At 42.1% G+C, this 20,030-nt stretch overlaps 1 protein-coding gene across 2 annotated transcripts in view; it reads right to left on the bottom strand.

Annotated features, from left to right (window-relative positions):
- Nucleotides 1-4,924: 4,924 nt before the first annotated feature.
- Nucleotides 4,925-20,030, bottom strand: part of Npsr1 (neuropeptide S receptor 1) — a 197,341-nt gene continuing 182,235 nt past the window's right edge. For both annotated transcript variants that reach the window (XM_059267528.1, XM_059267529.1), the window contains 4 exons: nucleotides 17,618-17,694; nucleotides 10,551-10,637; nucleotides 6,838-7,018; nucleotides 4,925-5,857 (listed from right to left, as the gene is read on the bottom strand). In XM_059267528.1, the coding sequence (XP_059123511.1) occupies nucleotides 5,767-5,857; nucleotides 6,838-7,018; nucleotides 10,551-10,637; nucleotides 17,618-17,694 (436 nt within the window). In that variant the 3' untranslated portion in view covers nucleotides 4,925-5,766. The remainder of the gene's footprint in view (nucleotides 5,858-6,837; nucleotides 7,019-10,550; nucleotides 10,638-17,617; nucleotides 17,695-20,030) is intronic.

The following is a 20,030-nucleotide window of genomic DNA, read 5'->3' as shown; positions in this document are numbered from 1 at the left end:
TAGCCATCTGAAGATAGGTTTTTGGTAGTGTATCATGGTATGGAAAATTTTCTCTCCTTTATTAAGTTGGTATTGGGTCTGTTTCCTATTACCCTCAGTTGTCAGGCTGTTGACATGGTAAATGGGCCTTAGATTTTAGTCTTAAGACAAATCAGTATTGATATTTGAATGTGGTATGGAAAGTAGTCACAACTCAGCTCCAGCCAGGTGAAGTTTCTAACCCCAGAGTCAGACCTTCTGTAGAGTTAGAGCCTCACAACTAGTCTTCAGGAGTCCAGAGAAGGTACTCTGGACTTTTCCTCAGGCAGTGGGAATCAGTGTAGTTGGTAATGTGAATCTAGGGTCCCAACCTGGGGAGGGGCAGTCAGAGGTTGGGCTGAGTTTTGCAGTGGAGTTGGCAGTATGAGTCTAGGCTCCATACATAGAAAGTGGAGGCTGAGGCATTTGCCTAAAGGCAGGTAGGGGATATGTGTTACTCAGGCAAGTTGCAATGATAGGCTGGGTAGACAGTGTGAGTTTAGGGTCCTGAACTAGAGAGGGTGAGTGGAGGCCTGGCTGAAGAGATGAATGAAGTTGGTGGCATGAGTCTAGTATCTATGTTTGGAGAGGAATTACCCTCAGGCCATGAGATGGCCGTGGTTAGAGGGAGAGAGTCAAGGGTTCCAGTCTAGAGATGGAGCCCAGGTTGGTGGTGAGTTTGTGGTCCCTACCTAAGGGGGAAGGGCTGGAAGGAGAGTCTGAAGGCAGGTACAGGACAGGTGGTCCTCAGGAAAGTAGAAGGTATAGGTGGTTTATCCAGCCTTTTCTTGAGTTTTGCCTGCTTGCAATTATTGAAATTAAGTGAGATAAAATTCTTTACTATAGTTATGCATTTTGTATTTGTATTCCATTTTCTCCTTTTTCTGATACCCCTTCAAAGCATACATCCTGAGGCTGTGTTTTTAAATGCAGAGAAATTTAGAATTATTTTCCATCTAATTAAACTAAAACACTTATCATTATGAAGTTTCTCTGTTTAGCTCTTCCTATTGTTAGACTTGATGTTTGCTCAGACTGTGTCAGTGGATTTTAGTAGCTTTCTTTTGGCTAATATTTCCATGGTCTACCTGGGCTCATCATTTATTTTCAAATTCATTGAATCCTTCTGTTTTAGGTTTATTATTATTATTACTATTGTTATTATACAAGGAACAGACAATGGCATACTTAAAAATATAATATGAAAACTTTTTATTACCAACTGAAAAAATTATTTTCATTTACTGTAGTTGTTAAATTTGCATAAAAACCCATCATGTCCTATGTCCTATGTCCTTTCTATTTGTCCTAGCTAATCTATAATCTTTTTTTTTTTTTTTTTGGTTTTTTGAGACAGGGTTTCTCTGTGTAGCTTTGCGCCTTTCCTGGAACTTGCTTTGTAGACCAGGCTGGCCTCGAACTCACAGAGATCTGCCTGCCTCTGCCTCCCAAGTGCTGGGATTAAAGGCATGTGCCACCACTGCCTGGCTAATCCTCTTATTCTTGTCTTCTTTTTATTTATTTATTTTTAAAATAAACTAATACATGGTTATCAGCTAAATTACAAAGCTTGATGTGGTGGTTTGAAAGAAAACGGCCCTGAATGGGAGTGGCACTATTAGGAAGTGTACTTGTTGGAGTGGGTGTGGCCTACTTGGGGGAAGTGTGTCACTGTGGAGGTGGGCTTTGAGGTCTCATATTTGCTCAAGCCACACCCATGTCTCAGACCACTTCCTGTTGCCTGGAAAAGATGCAGAAGTCTCAGCTACTTCAGTACCACATCTGCCTGCACACTGTCATGTCCTATCGTAAGGATAATGGACTAAACCTCTGAATTGTAAGTCACCCAACTAAATATTTTCCTTTCTAAGAGTTGCCATGGTCATGGTGTCTCTTCACAGCAATAGAAACCCTAACTAAGACACTTTCTAAGGGTTAACCTGCATTCCTGTATTCATTGCAGCCAAGATGTATAATCAAACAATGAGTTTATTAATGTAGAGATGGATTAAAAAGTTAGGGTTTCCTGCACCTTAAAGAGAATGGAATCCTGTTATTAGCAAAAACAAAGGGAGTCTAGAAAATACTGAGTTAAGTCAAATAAACGAGGCACAGAAAAGCAAATGTCTCATTATCTCACTTGTAAAAGAAAATATTGGCTATCCAAGGCTGAGGAGATGCTAGGGGGTGGGGCTGGGTGGGGAACAGGACAAGTGCAAGGATTTTCTCTTTCCACTCCCTCTCTTGCTCTTTCTCTCTTTCAGACAAGGATGGCCTCCAGCTCTATGTAGATGAGGATGGCTTTGAATCCTGATTCTCCTGCCTCTATCTGCCAAGTGCTGGGTTTGCAGTATCTGCCACTGTGTCAAGCATTATCTTCTTTTAATCTGGAAGTTATGTATTGCTTCTGATCTTTCAGCAATTATCCTGAAACCTTTTGTATATTCTTGATATATCAATGTGTAATCCTAATCTACATTCTATGTTCATCTAAAGTAATTAAAGAAACTTGAAATACTTTCATTGTATTTAATCACCTTTAGGTTCATATGCAATTGTGTTAGGAACTTTGGGTTACCCCCTGGCACCTTTTTTGGGAGTCTCTGAGAAGACTTCCATTCATTTAAACATTCTATAAGGATGGAATTGCATGTTGAAATGTTAACTATTCCAGCCCTATTGTGAATAATCAATTCTTAAATGAGGCATAGCTGTTTCATATTTCTCCAAGCAAGAAGGTTGGCAGCTTGGTAAGGGCCATCTCTTTTTACGGGAATGAAGGTTGCCAAGCTGTAGGGACTGTTGATAGAGTTGCATACACAATGAGCTGTACTCAAATGATGATTGGAACGAAACAAAACAATACACAAACCCAGACTCAGGCTGTCAGCAGCAGGTCTGTGGTCAGTCTGAAATGTCAACTGAAACACAAGATTAGAATCACTTTATTTCCTGACAAAAGAATATGTTTCATTTTCCTATTTTCTCATCAAATGGAGGCCTACAGCCCTTTTAAATCCACACTGTGAATATAGAAGGAGGAGACAAGGTCATTTCTGAATGTCTCTATGCAGACTTGTCTGAACGAGACTGGGAAGAAACCTGAGATGTATGTTAGACTAGTTCAAAGGTTCTTTATTCTCATGATTATCATAGTGGAAAGTCAGTCATAAGGTATTAGTGCTTTGGAGTAGGGGCGGGATGGCCTGTGGGAGCTGTTCCTTGATGAAATTAAACCTCAATTAAATTGTGCTGCAAATATGCCCTGAAAGAAGAGAGCCTTTAACCATGTTGCATTTAGTTCAGTAAAGCAGAAACATTTTCTATGATGTGAGTGAATATATTAAACACAGCTACTCTGTTAACCTAAACCTTTACCTATCCCTGAAGCTGTGTAATACTGTATCCACACATTTCTTGACATCTTGGTGTGGAAAGTAGGCCCTTTCATTTTATGCACCACTATGCTGTCTTTTTTAGTCCCATCTGTAGCATCAAAGGCTATAGACAGCAACATTGTAGCTTCCATTCTAATTTTCTACACAAGATTACACTCTTTCCTAGTTGGGTTGTTATATTAGTTTCTGAGTTTATGTGGTAGGGAGAAAAGTTATATCTCTAAAAGGCAAATGACTAAACCTTGAGTCACTGAAGTGTTGGTCTTCAAAGGGAAGAATCCTAGCAGCACTCTCTGCAGGGCTAATTTAATCCATCCCAGTCTGCAAACCTCAACATCCTCTGCTCCAGTGTTATTTTGGCCCCATGTTACAGATAGACAAGTGATGCCCAGGGACACGAGATGATTCATCCAAGGTCATAAGACTAATGACTACCATGCTTAAACTATTTTCCAAGTTTGGAAAATAATGTCAGTGAAGATTTCAGACTCTGTATCAGTGTAAAGCAAGTTCTGCACAAATGGCAGCTTCCTACAAAAATCTGCCCCATTATTTTTCCAGGCTCCTCTGGGGATGAGAGATACATCCTCCCAACAGTCCACAGACAGCACGATGGCCCTCACTGCACTCTCTCTTTAACTTTAAGGATCGATTGATGGATGGTAGACATGTGACACGTCCTGCAGACCAGAACCTGACAGAGATGGAGAACATCTATCAGAAGCCGGGGCCTCCTGTTTTGCTTGCTAGGACACCCGCCAGATTCGGCTTGTTAATTGGATTCTATGCAGGCAGCTATTTCAGCAACAGTTCTGTGAGTCTTCTGTGGCACATCTTGATTTAAAGGGAAATGTTGAAAAGCACTTCTCAGCCACTCAGAGCTCCTGTTCGCTCACGTTTAGCTGATTGGAGGAAGAGTAAGTGGCCTTCAAAACTCTTGTGCGGACAGAAAGGTAAATTATTCTGTCTCCTCAAACTTAGGGAATAATGTTTTTTGAGAGACAGTTGGTAAAGTGTCTGATTTCTGCCTAAAGAGATGCTTTCTCTAAAGTCAGATGGAATTGAAAAAGAAATTTGTGGAAAAATTGCCACCATGACCTTAAGCAAGCAGTCTTTGAGCTGATACAATAATGAGGAATAAGGTGTTGTTAAAATAGACTGAGCATATTAATGACTGCACCCAGCAGTCAGCCGAAAGGACAAGAAAAGGTTTAAACTCTGGAAGGGAGGATTTTGCCAAGGAGATTTCAATGTCAAAGACTATATGAGAAGCTAAATATAGGAATGCTCACACGCGTCACAGGGCCGTGGGTGGAGACGTACACACAGTCAAATGATGCCGTTTCCACTTCTGGCAAAATCTGAAGAAAAAAAAATTGACTAGAAAACATTTAGTCATATTTCATTTGAATTATACTTATAAATACTGAATTGCAGACCTGTCAAAATAAGCCCAACCAGCACTTCCTTGCAGAGGTACCAGACGGACAGAGGCTGCAGCACACAGGCAGCAAAGAGCTTGCAAGAACATCATGTTGGGAAGGCCGTAGAGCTAACTCCAAGGTGAAGAGGTTTCTGAGAGTGAAGCTGGGCAGAAATGTCCCCGAGGTGTGTGGAATGGAGCTCAGAGTGGCTTGGATGTTGACTACAGGAAGGGAAAGGGCCTCAGCACAGCCTCAAAGAGCCGTGAGTTCCAGGTCTCAGCTCTCTCTGGGATTCACGGTCAAGGATCTATCACTATTTGGTGTGATCTTTCTGCTAGGTGAGAATGTGCCTGCATGGTGACCTTGCTCAGCAGGAAGCTATACTGTCCCTTTCAGAAATCACAATGCAATGGCCTTGGGAGCTTGTTCCTGCCAACACCTCTTCCTGCACATAGAGGATGTGTACAGTACCAGGGTTTAGAAGTGAATTTCTTGGCATTTCAGGGGCAAATATCTCATCTATCCCCACCAAATTTCTAATACAAAACTTGGGGAAAGCTGTCTACTCTTTGTTAATTCTTGTATTTACTTTCAATCTTGTAATTAGATGACTCAGGGAGAGCCCTTCGAGATCTTTCTGCTTGTCTGTGTCATCAGTTCACAAGAAGCTGGGCTGTGGGAAGGAGGGCTGGGAAAAATTAGGAAGAGAGAAATGTCTTCCCTAGCTGACATGAGGAGGTGATGGTTTCATGTTGGCTAGTGCTCGCATTGCAGCTGGCATGACCTCACTGGGAAGTTTGCCTCATGCATCTGCTAAGTGACACAGGACTGGGACGGGGTGGCTCAAGCATCATGCACATCCACTGACTGGTGATGGAGACCCAGGAGGACGGAATGAGCTCAGCCCAGCACTGCTGCTTCGGGGTTTAGATGAATTCCGGCTTGGAGAGAATCTGCATCTCTTGCCTCTCGCTTCTCTCTCGGAATGTCATTCTGGAGTCCTGTGACCTCTGCTCCCTAGAGAAAGTCAGAATAAAGAAGCAAAGGTACATGATTTAGCCTGATGCAAAAGGAGCATAGATGCTAACAGATAATGGTTAAGAAAGGTCATTAAAGATCAGACACCTGTTAAGCTTTAGCAACCAAACCTCTTTCTCCAGTACCTGTCATTACAGTCCAGTGGACAGACGCATCGTTGCCAAGGAGACTCTGCTCCTTGCCCCACTTTCACACATAGAAAGGAGGCCTACGGATGTTCACAGCCCAAGTTCACACATGACTTTCTAGAAGCAGGATCTGAACCTCAGCTGCTGCCATTAGGCAAAGCCTTAAACCAGTGGTTCCCAACCTGCGGGTCATGACCCCCTTGGGAGTCTCATGTCAGATATTTACATTATGATTCATAACAGTAGCAAAATTACAGTTATGAAGTAGCAACAAAATAAGTTTATGGTTGGGGGTCACCACCGCATGAGGATTTCTATTAAGAGTCACAGCATTAGGAAGGTTGAGACCCACTGCCTTAAACCATCCTATTATTATTCTCTGTGCTATGAGTTTCTCGATTTACTCCATATCTGATGAGAACAGATGAAAAACAGCAGAATGACAGTAGTTGTCAGGGGATTACATTTCAGCTCAGCTACTAATGATCAGTATAACCTCAGCAATGTCACTCAGTCTTGCAAGCCTTACTTTGTAAAACCACCTCTGAAGTAGTAAAAATGTCCCCTATCATATTCCCAGTAGGCTTACACTGAGGCAGTTCATGTGGGGAAGCTTCCATCAAAATCAAGGGCTTCTACCTGTACAGCACTGCCATGGCCTGAACCTTGGATTGAATTCATCAAACTAGTGAGGACTTCCTAACCATTGAGCACCTCGTCCATGAAATGGGAGTGGTGTTGCCCGCTGATGAGCTTTGGGAAGCAAGTAAGAATCAGGGTCTAGATGTAAAAACTGGTAGTGTGTCAGGCACCAATGAGAACACAGCTTACTTGCAGGGGAAGCAGATGGAGCTGCTGAAGATGCAGTAGATGAGGGGGTTGATGGCACTGTTCAGGGCTGGCAGGTTCTGGATGATCACAGAGGCATAGAAACGCTCCTTGGTGTCTGGAAGGAGGTTGAAATTGTCCAACATGTCAAAGAGGAAGTATGGGCTCCAGCAGCAGATGAAAGCTAGGGAGAAGAGAACCGTTAGCGCCATCGTGGCCACACCTGAAGCATCATTCTTGGTTGATCATGATCATGACTGGAATTTTAACTGGGATGTTCTTTGGCACTTAGAGCTCTCTGAGAAATACTGGCCTGGGTATGCTGTTGTGAACAGTTTGATGTGTTTGGAACATGCTTGCTTAAATATGTGTATAGATATGCACATGTCTCAGAGACAACATTCCTAAGCTGAGATATTCTGGATCCTCTCTGCCTGGAAAGGTGGTTCTGATTTCTGCTGGTGTAGACTTATTGCAGAAAATCTGGGATCTGACAGAAACAGCCAGGGCCTCCCATCCATCTCAATGCTGAAGGAAAATGAGAAAGACTCTTTAGAGACCCCCTGCCACAGACAGAACAGGATGAAGTCTGACCATATTGATCACTAGTTCTAAGACATACAGCAGATAAATTGTTGCTGATATTTTTAAAGCATGAACTATAAATGAGATCATTATGATCTCAAGTTTCTTTTCTATGTCTAAGTTAACCTCTCCCAAAATCACTCACCCAATACTCTTGTCCAGATCAACTTTATGTGAGTTCAATGCCTCAAAGGATAGAAATGGAATATGGGAATGACTGTTGTATGATTGATTTATGTGTCAACTTGACAGGGATCCAAGGTTTCCAGACATTTGATTAAATATTACTCTAGATGTGTCTGTGAGGATGTTTCTGAGAGAGATTTTGCCTTCTGCTGGTGAATAGGCCTCATATGATCTATTGAAGGTACAACTATAACAAGAAGGACCTATGAGAATTTCTTCTCTCTGCTTGGTTCTCTTTGAGAACCAAGTGTGGAATACTGGCCAACACTTGGAGTTAAACAGGAACATAGAGTCAACTTTATTCTCAAAACTTTGGGTTCAGATCTGGACTTGAATTCACATTAGTGGCTATCCCAAGTTTCCCACCTCACCATGGAGCTTGAGATTTCTTGGCCTTCATGAGCCCATGAAGCAAACTCTTACAGAAAACATCTATCTATCTATCTGTCTATCTGTCTATCTGTCTATCTATCTATCTATCTGTCTATCTATCTATCTATCTATCTATCTATCTATCTATCTATCTATCTATCTATCTATCAGTGTCATCAATCTCTCTGTCACAGAGCTAGCCATCACCTATTTACCTGCCATTTCTCTGGCTAATACAGGCAAACACAGAACTGTGTATAGTCTTGGGTACCTGTACACAAACCTGCTTCCCTTCTATCTTGTCACATCTTTGTAAATTTATTTCCCTGACCCTTTCTCACCCCCAGAGTTATTCCCAGAGTGGAAGTTCAGCACCCATGGATATCTACATGCAGGGACAACTATCTTCCATTATCATTTGATAGGGATTTAGGAACTTGATTCAGAATTTGGAAATGAGAAATTAATTCATGATTTCCTCCTCATAAGCATTGTTGATGTCTTAAATGGGAGTCATTAAAAAACTAAGATCACCATCTTTCTGCACTCTGGGTGGTTAATCCCATTGGTGGAATAGTTCTTGTGCACCAAGAGCAAAACTGCTTCTGTGTGCATGTGTGTGTGCATGTGTGTATGCATGTGTGTGTGCATGTCAGTGTGTGTTTTGCAGGAATGTCAGTCCTTCTACATGTTGGAAGCAGCAGTTCAGCCAGTCAATATTGTCTCATACATCTTTTAAATGATCAACTTAGCATTTATGTGTGAGAGGATCCTGCATATAATCACTGTAGTTTAGAGAGTTAACCATTTTTATAGGTACATCTGGATATTTTTAATACATGTTGAAGCTTTCAGAAATACAGTTCCCTTATAGACAGAGGAGAGATGAGTTTGTTTAATTTGAAACCTTAACAGGGTTTCTTTGCCTGCTCAGAAAATCAGGTTAGTGACAGTAAAACTGCTGATACTTGTGTGGCTCCATGAAAACATCTGTATTGGTTGTCATTTGTAGCTGTACAGGTGTAGGCATATGATTTATTTATTACCCTTCCAGTGTAGTTATGCCCATATAGTTACATATAGAAACTGGCATTGCTCTATTGTAAGGTTTTTTTAAAATTTTACTCTTACTGTAGCTAATTATTAGAGCAGTATGGTGACTTTAAAAAACATAGTAGTTAGTGTCATTGATACTTATCACTTTAGGATGGTTAAAGGGCATTATAAAAATATTTGTTATAGATAGGCTATCTCATTAAGACAGCATGCTGACCTGCATGTGGGCACCCCTGTATGTGTGCTGAACAGACCTCCTATGGCTGTCGATATAATTTCTGATTGAACAGGGACACACCAGCTTGAGATTCCATGTTTAGGCATTCATCCCCTTTCTCATCATCCAGAAAATGGGCATCTGTGATTCTGGTTATGAAGGCAAGGATCTTTGATCTTCTTCAGAAGCTTCTGAACGAGTTCCTAGAGCCTTGGTGAGCTGTGACTGCCTCTACAGCTCAGATGGCTGTGTGCTGTGTGTCTATGCTCTGATGGCTGAGTCATGCTCAATGTGGTCTGTTTGACATTTTGTATTTTAGAAGGGGGAGAAGAGCTATTCTTGTGATTTGACACACAACTCAGGCCTTCTTGGGGCTTCTAAGTGCTTCTAAAGAAGCAGAGATGAGGTATATCAGCTAAATAAAAAGGAAGCAGCACAAATTCCTTCCCTTCTATATCTGCATCCGTTTGTTTAGTATATAAATATTAACTCAGTAGTATGTGTGTATAACCTAACTTTAGGCTTTGGGATAAGATGAGTAACTCAAGGGCAAGTCATTGCCCTTATGGATTTATAATTGTGGCAGGAAAGGCAGACTATATATATATACTTAATATATATATATTAAGGTATATCTTAATTAAACTATATTTATGAATGTGTCTCATGTTAGATACAAATAGGAAACAGGGAAGAATCATCAAGTTGAAATGAAACTAGAGGAGACTTATTTAAAAAGACCTGTCAGGGAAGCCTGAGGAGGTATCATTGTTGGGGAACAAAATAAGAGGAAGTAAGCCATGCATCTGCCTGAGCATTTTGGACAGACAGCAGTGCAAATTGATTTTATGGACTCTAAGTGTAGAAAGTAAAGAACAGAAGACAAGAAGGGTGAGGAATATAAGTTGTGGCCATAAGGGAGGTATTATTGACTCCAAAATTAAATATCCAGAAGAAAAAGAATGCACAACTACTTTTTTGTGGGGAGACAATGTCTTAAATGAAGTAACCGATTCGAGGGTGATTTGAATATAAGCTCCAGGTAGTTCAGTCCTAATCAGATTGTCTCCGAGCGATCCAGCCCATGATTTTGGTGGGCAACTCTACTCACAGAGAGAGGGATTAGGAGCCAGTTATTGGCTCTTGAAGCAGCCAGACACACTGGTGAATCCCGCGCCTTTTGTTCTAGTGAAAGGTGGAAGTGTCTGTAACACATTCCTTCCCTGCATGGCCTGCCCATCCCCAGCTCGTTTTCGGAATGTTTGTTCAGATTTGTGACACAAGGAGGGTCATTGCTCACCGAGGATAATGACAATGCTATACTTGATGGCCTTGATTTTTGCTTTGGAGATGAGCCCTCGGTTGTAGCTGCTGCATAGTTTGCCACCTGTAGATAGAAAGAGGGGATGGTAAAATGGAGAAGACGATTTCTGTCAACAGGAAGTCTGAAGGTTAGACTTACAGACCTGCTGATGTCCTGCTCCTCTGGGACATTCTTAGACTCAGGTGGCTCAGGAAGGGCTGTTAGGAGCTGTTTAATTTGCAACCTCATGCAACTGCCACAGGGTGCCCACACTCTCTTAGAAGGTAAGGTCAGGCTACCCGAATCAGCCAGAGCTGGAGTTAGACCACAGAGCTACAAGAAGTGGAGGCCACTTGCTGAGGGGTGCTCTCAGGCTTGAGCTGTGCTGAGACACCCATGTAGTCACTTCAGCTACCCCCTAGAATGGCTTCTCTAGACCAATTCACTGATCTCCTTGTGAAACTCTGCTCTCTGTAAAGCCCAAGTTGCAGGACACAGGCACATCTGAACCTACACATAAACTCCAATCATACATGACTAGTATCTGAGGACAAACTAGACAAGGGATGACTATGATAATCTGTGGAGAGGGCTTTTGTTATAATTCAAGTCCATGTATTGAAGGATTGACAAATGCGTGTTGAATAGATCAACACCTACTTCTTACAATGGAGAAGTAGTTATAAAAACTATGGTTGATTAAGATGTGTGGAAAGTGCGCTAGATCTAATGAAATGAGTAAAGAGAAGGGGACTAAGGGATGGAACATTGGTCTGAAGGAGTTGGTACTCTCAGAGCTTCCCATCTCATAGGACATGAAACCTTTACGCACACTCAGTGAACAAGCCTTGGAAAACTTGGGAAAGTTGCCTAAAGTTCCCAGCCTTTGTTTGCTAATTTGGAAAATAAAATAAAAATGTATTCCAGGTGTCAAGCTCTATCCTGGCATGTCAATCATCTCGCCACTAGGAATGAATTATGTTTTAACAGTGTTTGGGGATGAACGTGAGCTGTCTTTGTAGAAGAAAACTGAGAGTATTACTACTCTAGACAGTCTGTTATACAATGGTGTTGCCATAGACAGCAGGAAATTATCAGGGTGAGATTATCTCCACAGGGGCAGGGAAAGATGGTAACAGATCAAATTATGTCCTTTCGAAGTGTCCCCACATGCTGGCCCAAGGTAACAGCTGGTCCCTAAACAGTGTGGCTTTGAAAACTTAATTTGTCTTTCAGAAAAGTTTTTGAGAATGACATTTGTGCTCTGAAATCTTTTAAAATGGAAAATCTCAACACTTGCCACAGGATGACTAGTTGACAATATCATCAACTCCCTGCCCTCTGGATCTCCCAATGAGATCAGTGAGAATCATCTTTAATGTGACCACTGCAGGAAATGCAAAGCCTCCAGCTCCAAAGACAGCTCTTCAAAGCGAGCTGAGTTACAGAATGCAGGTAATTCCCCTTTATTGGAAGATAAAAGGATTATTCTACTCAGGACTTGGCACTGAGCTGTACTGAAAGCAGTGAAATTCAGCTGTCACTGGATGAATGGCTTGGGACGCTGGGAGGCAGCGGGCTCATTAGATCTGAAGCTGGAAAAAGCATGCTTGCTAACACCGCGTTAGTTCCAGAGTGCAATCGTAGTGGGTTCAGGCCAGAGATTTGATCTCTAAAGGGTCAGCTCCAGTTTTTAACCTTCCCAAAGATTCAGGCTCCTTCAGAGTTACCAGGATCTCATTATTTCTTGTTTGTTTATGTAATTATCTAATTATTTTTTCCTACTTTTTCTTTGAAGTTTTGTTTATTTTTTTAGTGTGTGAGTGCTCTGTCTGTATGTACACCTGCCTGCCAGAAGAGGGCATCAGATCCCATTTATAGATGATTGTGAGCCACCTTGTGGTTGCAGGGAATTGAACTCAGGACCTCTGGGAGAATGGCTAGTGCTCTTAACTGCTGAGCAATCTCACCAGCCTCTAACTGTATACTTATTGTGGAGAACAGAACACGAATGCCATGATGAATATTTGGAGGTCAGGGGACATGTTTGTGGAGTTGGATTTGTCTTTCCACCTCTACATAGCCTCCAGGGATTGACTCTGGCTTAAGCAGAAGGCACCTTTATTCACTGAGCCTTCTTGCTGGCCCAGAATGCCATTCTCCATGTGGGCTCAGCACCTGGATCTGGGGACTGGTCCTCTGGACCTTTAACCACTATGCTACAGAAACACTACCCTCTGGAACTTTGAATAGAGGCAAATTTTCTTCCTTTCGCACAGGTTAGTTGTTTTTGTACTCTGCCCTTTATTTTAGGCAAAAACCCCCTCCAGTCCCAAGGAATCCATGCCCTCTTCGGGCCTTCATGGGTACCAAGCATGATCATAGTGCACATATACATGTGCTGGGAAATACTCACACATAAAATAAAAATAAACAAATATTTAAAAGCCCTTCTGTTTTGTTAAGGGTGCTCCTGTTTTAGAGTTTATATAGCTGCTAGAGTTTCCCGTCCCCTAGCAGACATTGGTACTGTATATGTAATGTTGTCATAATAGAAACACAGAACACAAGACACTGAGAAGGCAGGGAGCCAGTGGGGGGAACCTGGGATACTGGTGATCTGTGTGAGGATGAGCCACATGCTGAGCCTGGCAAGATGATCTGTGTGCCCACTCTGTCAGAGCACAGGAGATGAGGGAGGTAAACTGAGTGCTAATGTATTAGCTTGATGGTTATGGTATTGATTTGTTGCTGGCCATGTTTAGGAAGGAACTGGAGAAAAAGAGATGGGCTTCGATTGGAGTTGGTTGACTTAACAAGGACAATGAAGGAGTTAGAGAAAGTCTCCAAATTTCTCATTTTATAGAGTTTTAAATACCAACTGCCTCTGGAATGCCCTGGACATATTTCTTGTATGGCCTCATGTGAAGTGAAAATACAAAGCAGCCTTCAATCAGCCAGTGGCCCTTTCTAAACGTGCAGATCCAGACAAGAACAGCCCCGTTCCCCAACGAAGCTATTAACTTTGAGGAATTTTAACCAGAAAATATCCTTTTAAGATTTATCCTTGAGGCAAAGATCAGACCAAGGACTTGGCTTCCCACTTGTTGCTTCAGAGGCCCCAGGATGGTGTCTACTGAGTGGAGAGAAGGGGACCAGGAAGGGAAGAAAAGCAAAGTTTAGATCTGAGGGGTTTAGAGCTTGATGGTTGCCAGCATGTGAGACAGATTAGAAGCAAACAGACCAGCCACCTGATGCATGTGTGAGGAATGTTACTGCCAAGCAAACTGAGAACCATGAGATTCGTGTGCATGCCAGTCCTTAGATTTATCAGATCATTTTTTTTTAAACCAATTCTGTGGGTGGACAGTTGGGTCTACTTGGGAATTAAACCCACACTTCCCTAATTATTAATGGAGCTGTGAGTCTGGTTTTCTTTTCTGACAAATACCTGCTCATGTTTTGCTGAGTTTTTACATGTGATTGTCTTTAAAATCTCCTTTCCAGTTGATCGTTAGGATCTTCTCTCTGTTCACCTTTTTCTGGTCATACTCCTAAAGTGTGTAGACTGGCTTTTACAATGCCCACACACAGTCAAACAAACCCATTTTCATTTGTAATTTAATGTAGCATCTATCTTGTCTTAAAAATCTTTTCCAATGTCATAAAGATATTATGTAGCTTTTGTTTAAAAATTAAAAAAAAACTTTTTTACATATAACACTAATTTCCCTGAAGTTATGTTTATCTATGGATTGAAGTAAAGTTTTAATTTCTTTCCCCACGATCTTCTGACATATGCATGTATAGATCAGTTTGGGAGCACATTATTTTCTACTGTTATCTATTTTATTTCAGCGACCCTGTACTAATAGCTTTGCCTTTACAAACTCATATTTGGCACAGAAAAATATTTCTACTTTGTTCTATTTTTCCAGGAATAATTTGGATTTTTCTTGGCTCTTGAATGTTTCTATCTGTCTTAAAAAACATCTGCCAGACACAATAAAATGTTTTCATTCTCCTTTGAAAGGAATTGTATTAGTTTGCAGATCAGCTGGGACAAGCCAATACATTAATGATATGGAATCTCGCTAGCTACAAAATCCACACTAGTCATTTGCTCCTATCTTTATACTTTTCTCTCATGCATTTTGTTAGAAACAGATGTAAAGGCATTTTGTCTTTAGCTACTAAAGAAGCTGGTGCTGAGAACACCTCATGGGCTCATCATAAAGCCGTCATGCTGCAAAGCAGAAAGTTAACCTAGTTCCTAGTCTGAAGTTTTTTTCTCTACCTCATTCTGCCTCATAGAATTTGAAACATGCAGTGTGATGAAGTATTGATCACATCATACCATCAAAGCCATGATGGTGAGACCCAGTTCTCTCCAGAAATGTTACAATTTGTCAGTTTCATGGCTTTCCCTTCCCAATCTCCCATCCTCATGCAGTAAATGCCTTCACCATAAGGTATAGTTTCTTCTAGAATTCAAACACATCCGACCTCGTAAGAGCTAATGTTTGAGGTCTATGACATCTGTGTGTGGGAAAGCCTTTGGGTCATTCGTGAAACTGTTCCTTTTCTTTTTTCTTCGAGTCAGCCTCTGGGTGGGAAAAAGTAAACACACTTGTCAGCAAGAAGAAGGGCTCTACACTAAGAGTGACTTGGGCTTGGCAGGCAGTGTTTACAAAGTGAGCGTCTGTTCACACTAATCTTAGCCAATGTACCTTGTTGATGAGCAATAACCCTGGCATGTCAGCACCACTGGAGACCCCATTACCATCCAGCTCCTGAGAGGCTTGGCTGTCCTGACGCAAGGGACGTCAAAGCAAGTCCATTGATGAATAAAACACAGTCAGGATATGATAGTCTGAGAATAGCAGCTAGCCTCGTTCTGGAAGGAGGCCACAGATGGTGACAAGCTAAACACAGGTGTAATGGAGACTCAAAATTATATTAAGTAGTGAAAACTGACAGTAGCCGTTTCTAACTTTTCTAATTTAAGGAAAGGCAATGCTGTGCATATTAGTGGACGTACGTCTCTAAGTGGCTTTGTACTGATTCAGTCTCGGAGGTTGGGGAAGTCCAATGCTGCCACTAAAAAATACAACAGAAAGGAGATGTAAGGGACTCTACAGAGAGAAAGGAGCGAGCCGACAGTGATGGGGAGGTCTGCTGAGGATCACCCCAGATTGCTCTGGCTGTGTGTGTCTTGCTTCATTTTCTGATTGGTGAACTCATGGAAAATGAGGTAAGCTTCACCATAGCTCATGGGGTGAGGAGTGCAGGCAACAGGAGAGCTGTTGGGAGTGAGGAAGGGAGAGTGAGAGCTCAGAGGGATAGGCAGGGAGGAGCACACCAACCTTCCTCAATGGGAAGAAATCACAGGATAGAGGGTTGAAATCCGGAAGAACAACAGGATCCTAGCTACCTCAACCAAACCAGACCCTGAACCTTCAAAGAGAGAAAAATGCTTTAGGGATGGGCCAGGGAGGCTGCTCCAGGGGAGTGCTGTGGATGGTATGCTGGGCCAAAGATCTTGAGTTTGAATTTTTAATAAAAACCTTTTTTGGGAGGGGGGAATTTGAGCTCTTTTATAAGTCATTTATCACTTCTCTTCCTATCATTTCCTTCCCCGTGGGAGGTGGACTGGCTTAAGTGGAACAGCTGGGTGTTCTGATCAGTCACATGTACCTGAATCCTGGTCATGTCACCAAGTGCTACATAGAGAAACTGAAAGACACCTCACCTTTGGGCCATTTTTTTTAATCTGCAAAATAGCACCTTAGAAGTTGGGCAGGGATTAGAGGAGTAACAAATGGGAAGGATGTCCAGTGGTCAATAGCAGATGCTCTGTCTGTCCCTCTGTCCTGACTGTACCGCTGGGACAGAGGGCCTGAGATTTGTGCCCATTGCCCTGTACTGCTTCAGGTACACAGGAGAACACAGCAGAACTCACCTGCATTAAGATGGAGATGCCAAGCTTTGCGTACCTTTCTGAATTCTCTAGGGAAAGAGACACATAGGCTCACATCCAATAAACCTTGTGGATCCTCTTGGTTACCTCCTATCACTTGGGGAAAGAAATTTCCACCATGATAAACCAAAGTCCGTCTATGGCTGGTGCAGATTTGGGGTGCCCAAGTCCAAACAAATGGTAGAAAGAATCTAATGCAGCTACTCAGTTAACTCACTGGAGCCCAGGGAAGTCGCATAACTTTGTAAGGTGGTGTAGCTCACCGTGATAGATCCGGAGCAGAAGCTAGCTTCTTCTAATGTTTTGTATAGTACTTTATGGTCCTTGTCTGAGTGCAGATGGCATGTGTGCTGTGGTGTGTGTGTGTGTGTGTGTGTGTGTGTGTGTGTGTGTGTGTGTGTGTGTGTTATAGTATGTAGAAGTTTAAGTGTGTGAACATTTGTAGATATTTTGTGCATGTGCGCCTGCAGGGTATGTGTGTGTGTTCACATAAGGGATAGGGCTAAATATCAGAGAAAACATGTGGACTGAGTTGCGCCTGACTTCAAGGCTAAGATCATCCTATAATCAGATGGTAGATTTACCTATTTCTAGATTCCAGCCAAACAGAGAAGCCCATCTTCAGGCTTGGTAGATGTGTTGTACTCTCAAGGTTCTTCGTGCCTGGTACACAACTGGGGTGACTCCCCATGCTGCCTCAAGTGCTGCTTCAAGGGACTACATTTGTACAATCGAACAAGCTCAAAGTGCCCTCTTCCTTTTGCATTTTATTTATTCACTTATTTTTGTGGGGTTTAGCAGACAACTTTCTGGAGTCCCTTCTCTCTTTCTACCACGTGAATTCTGGGTGTTGAACTCAGGTCCTCAGGCTCGGCAACAAATGCCTTAATATCCTGAACCATCTCGCCTGCCTTCTTCCCGAGTTTTCAGGGAGGCCGAATGGAAGACAGAGCCCCCTGGGAAGATTTTGGGGGGCTCTGTTGTTGAGTCTTTCTATAACCAAGGAGGCTTGTGGATCCAGGCAGTTGCAGATTGTACCGCTAGAGGAGAAGTTCTGGGAGAGTTGAGAGACTCTGAGCCTTACCTGAGCAGTTGGAAATCACTGTCTCATGGGCTTTGCTTTTAATCCAGATAGTTCGGATCACAAGGCCATAGATGACACTGCAGGAGGAACCAGAGGGAACATTAACATGGCTGATCAGTCCCTAGTGTGAGGATCCAGAGGGCTGACTACCCCCATTTCCCCTTGAAAAGGTGACCATCCCAGCCAGCTATGCTTGCTATCCTGCCGGGACCATAAGAGTGAGGTGGAGGGAGCTGCTAGTCTCTTCAATGAAGAGATGAAGACCCGAAGGAGTCAAATAATCTAGATATTCAGCAGTATAGTATGGATTATAATTCAAACAACATAACCTTTGAAGGTAGAAAGAGGGTTATGTACATAGGGTTATGTACATGTTTATATATATATATATATATATATATATATATATATATATATATATATATATATATATATATATATATATAAAATATTTCATTTTAGTTAGTTTTCATACTTTCCAGTGAGTGTGTGGGGGTGGGTGGGAGGAGAGGAAGTATGTAGAGGCCTATGGTTGATATCAGAAGTCAACCTCCATATTTATCTTCTTCTTTTTCAATGAAGTTGAGTTTCTTAACCCCAGATTAAGGCATGGTTTATTTCACCAGCCAGCTTGCTTTTGGAATCCTCTGTCTCTGCCTTGAATTCCAAGGCTGGATTTACAGAGGGACCTTGCAAATGCTAGGAAAATGTCCATTATGTAGCCCAGGCTGGCTTCAAGCTCATAGTCCTCCTGAATAAACTCCCTACAGACTGGGCTTACAGGCATATGCCACCATACCCCCTTACTATAGAACAGCCTCTGCGACCCTCCCTTGTATCCTTGCCGTAGGTGATCTTGTCTCCTTGAGTTCAACAGGGATCTGTTGTTGCTGGCCTCAGCTAAGTTGGTTACGGTCCCTGAGGCTACACAGAATGGAGCAACTGTCTAACTGTATTTCTCAAGGCAAGGCTGCCTTTAATCCTGCAGCCCCAGTGAAATTAATTCTGCAAAAATATGAGGAACCTTGGAAAGACTGTTCCCCAGTTGTGCCTCTGGTGACCTTCCACACCTACTTAGCCCCTTGATGATCACTTTACCCAAATGCAGACCCAGTTAGCCTTGTCCAGGCCCTAACACAGATGCTACAGATCAGAGATGTATACCGTTTCAATGCACTCAGTTTGTCATAACCTGCTATACAGTAATTGATAACCAACACTCAGAGCCTAAGCTGAGATTCTGTAGCACAAGCCTCTTGAAATTTTGAGTGTCAAATGTGATCACATTTAAAGAGCTGAGCATGCATAATGCTTGAATATCAGCGGACTTAAGAGTATAATTTTCCTTCTTCTTGCTATCGCCCCCCACCCCCGCCCAGTTTTCCACATTCCATCTCACCCACTTCTTCAGTGATGAGGTGTATGCCAGCGGAATGTTAATAACATACACACATCAGCAAATTTTCTATTTTCCATCTCCTTTGATAAATGCAAAAATTTGAACTCTCCCTAATGTTACTTGACATTCAAAGTTTACAGAACATTTTAACTAAAAACTTTGGGAAAACACTGCCTTATTTTTAAACTGCATAATCTTTCCTCTTGAGAATTGGTAGTTAAAAAAAAATCAGAGTTCCAATTTGTAGAAGCTGACAAAGCACTAATGGATTCTAATGGGCTTTAGACTATAACTTAATTAATGGCAATGTTAAAACTTTGTTTCTTATTGCTTTTTCTATTCTTGCTCTGGGAGCTCCTCTTAGTGCCTCAGGGAACCTCAGGCCTTGGTGGCATATCTAGGGATTTTCCTGTAGTATATGTCCCCATGAAGGAAAAAATGAGAAAGGCTAGCAGTGAGGCTTTTCTTTGCTCAAAATAGAACATTTGTTAGATCAGAACTCATTTCCCAGGTAAAGGAGACACAAGGTATATTAGTTACTTTTCTAGTTGTTACCAAAGGTCTGATAAGAAACAAGCTTGAGGAGGAAGGGTAAATTCAGCTCTGGTTTAAGAACACATGGAGACCAGAATAGCTCCCAGCTATGCCAGCAGTCACGAGAGGCTGCTTGCTCACATTTGTGTAGTTTAGAGGTAGAACAGAAGGTGGGTTGGGCTCTTAACCCTAAGAATCCCACCTCCATCCCTTCCAAGATCCACTTCCTTCAGTTCAGTTTCATCAGCCAAAGGTTCCACAACCTCCCAAAAGAGAAGGAGATCACATAAGCCTGTAGGGGACATTGTACATGCAAACCACAGTGCAAGGCAAGGTCACCATGAGACATTAATGCTACCTGGCAACGATTCCAGTATTTAACTCATTGCTAATTCAAATGTTATTGACAATTAGTTCTATACATGATGGAAATGTTAAGAAAGGTCTTATGCATGAAGGACTTGGGGCTAATTAACCCCT

The sequence above is a fragment of the Peromyscus eremicus genome, chromosome 7 (genome assembly GCF_949786415.1).
Source record: "Peromyscus eremicus chromosome 7, PerEre_H2_v1, whole genome shotgun sequence".
Taxonomy (NCBI): domain Eukaryota; kingdom Metazoa; phylum Chordata; class Mammalia; order Rodentia; family Cricetidae; genus Peromyscus; species Peromyscus eremicus.
The sequence above is the reverse complement of the archived record's forward strand: the minus strand, read 5'-3'. Positions and strand labels throughout refer to the sequence as shown.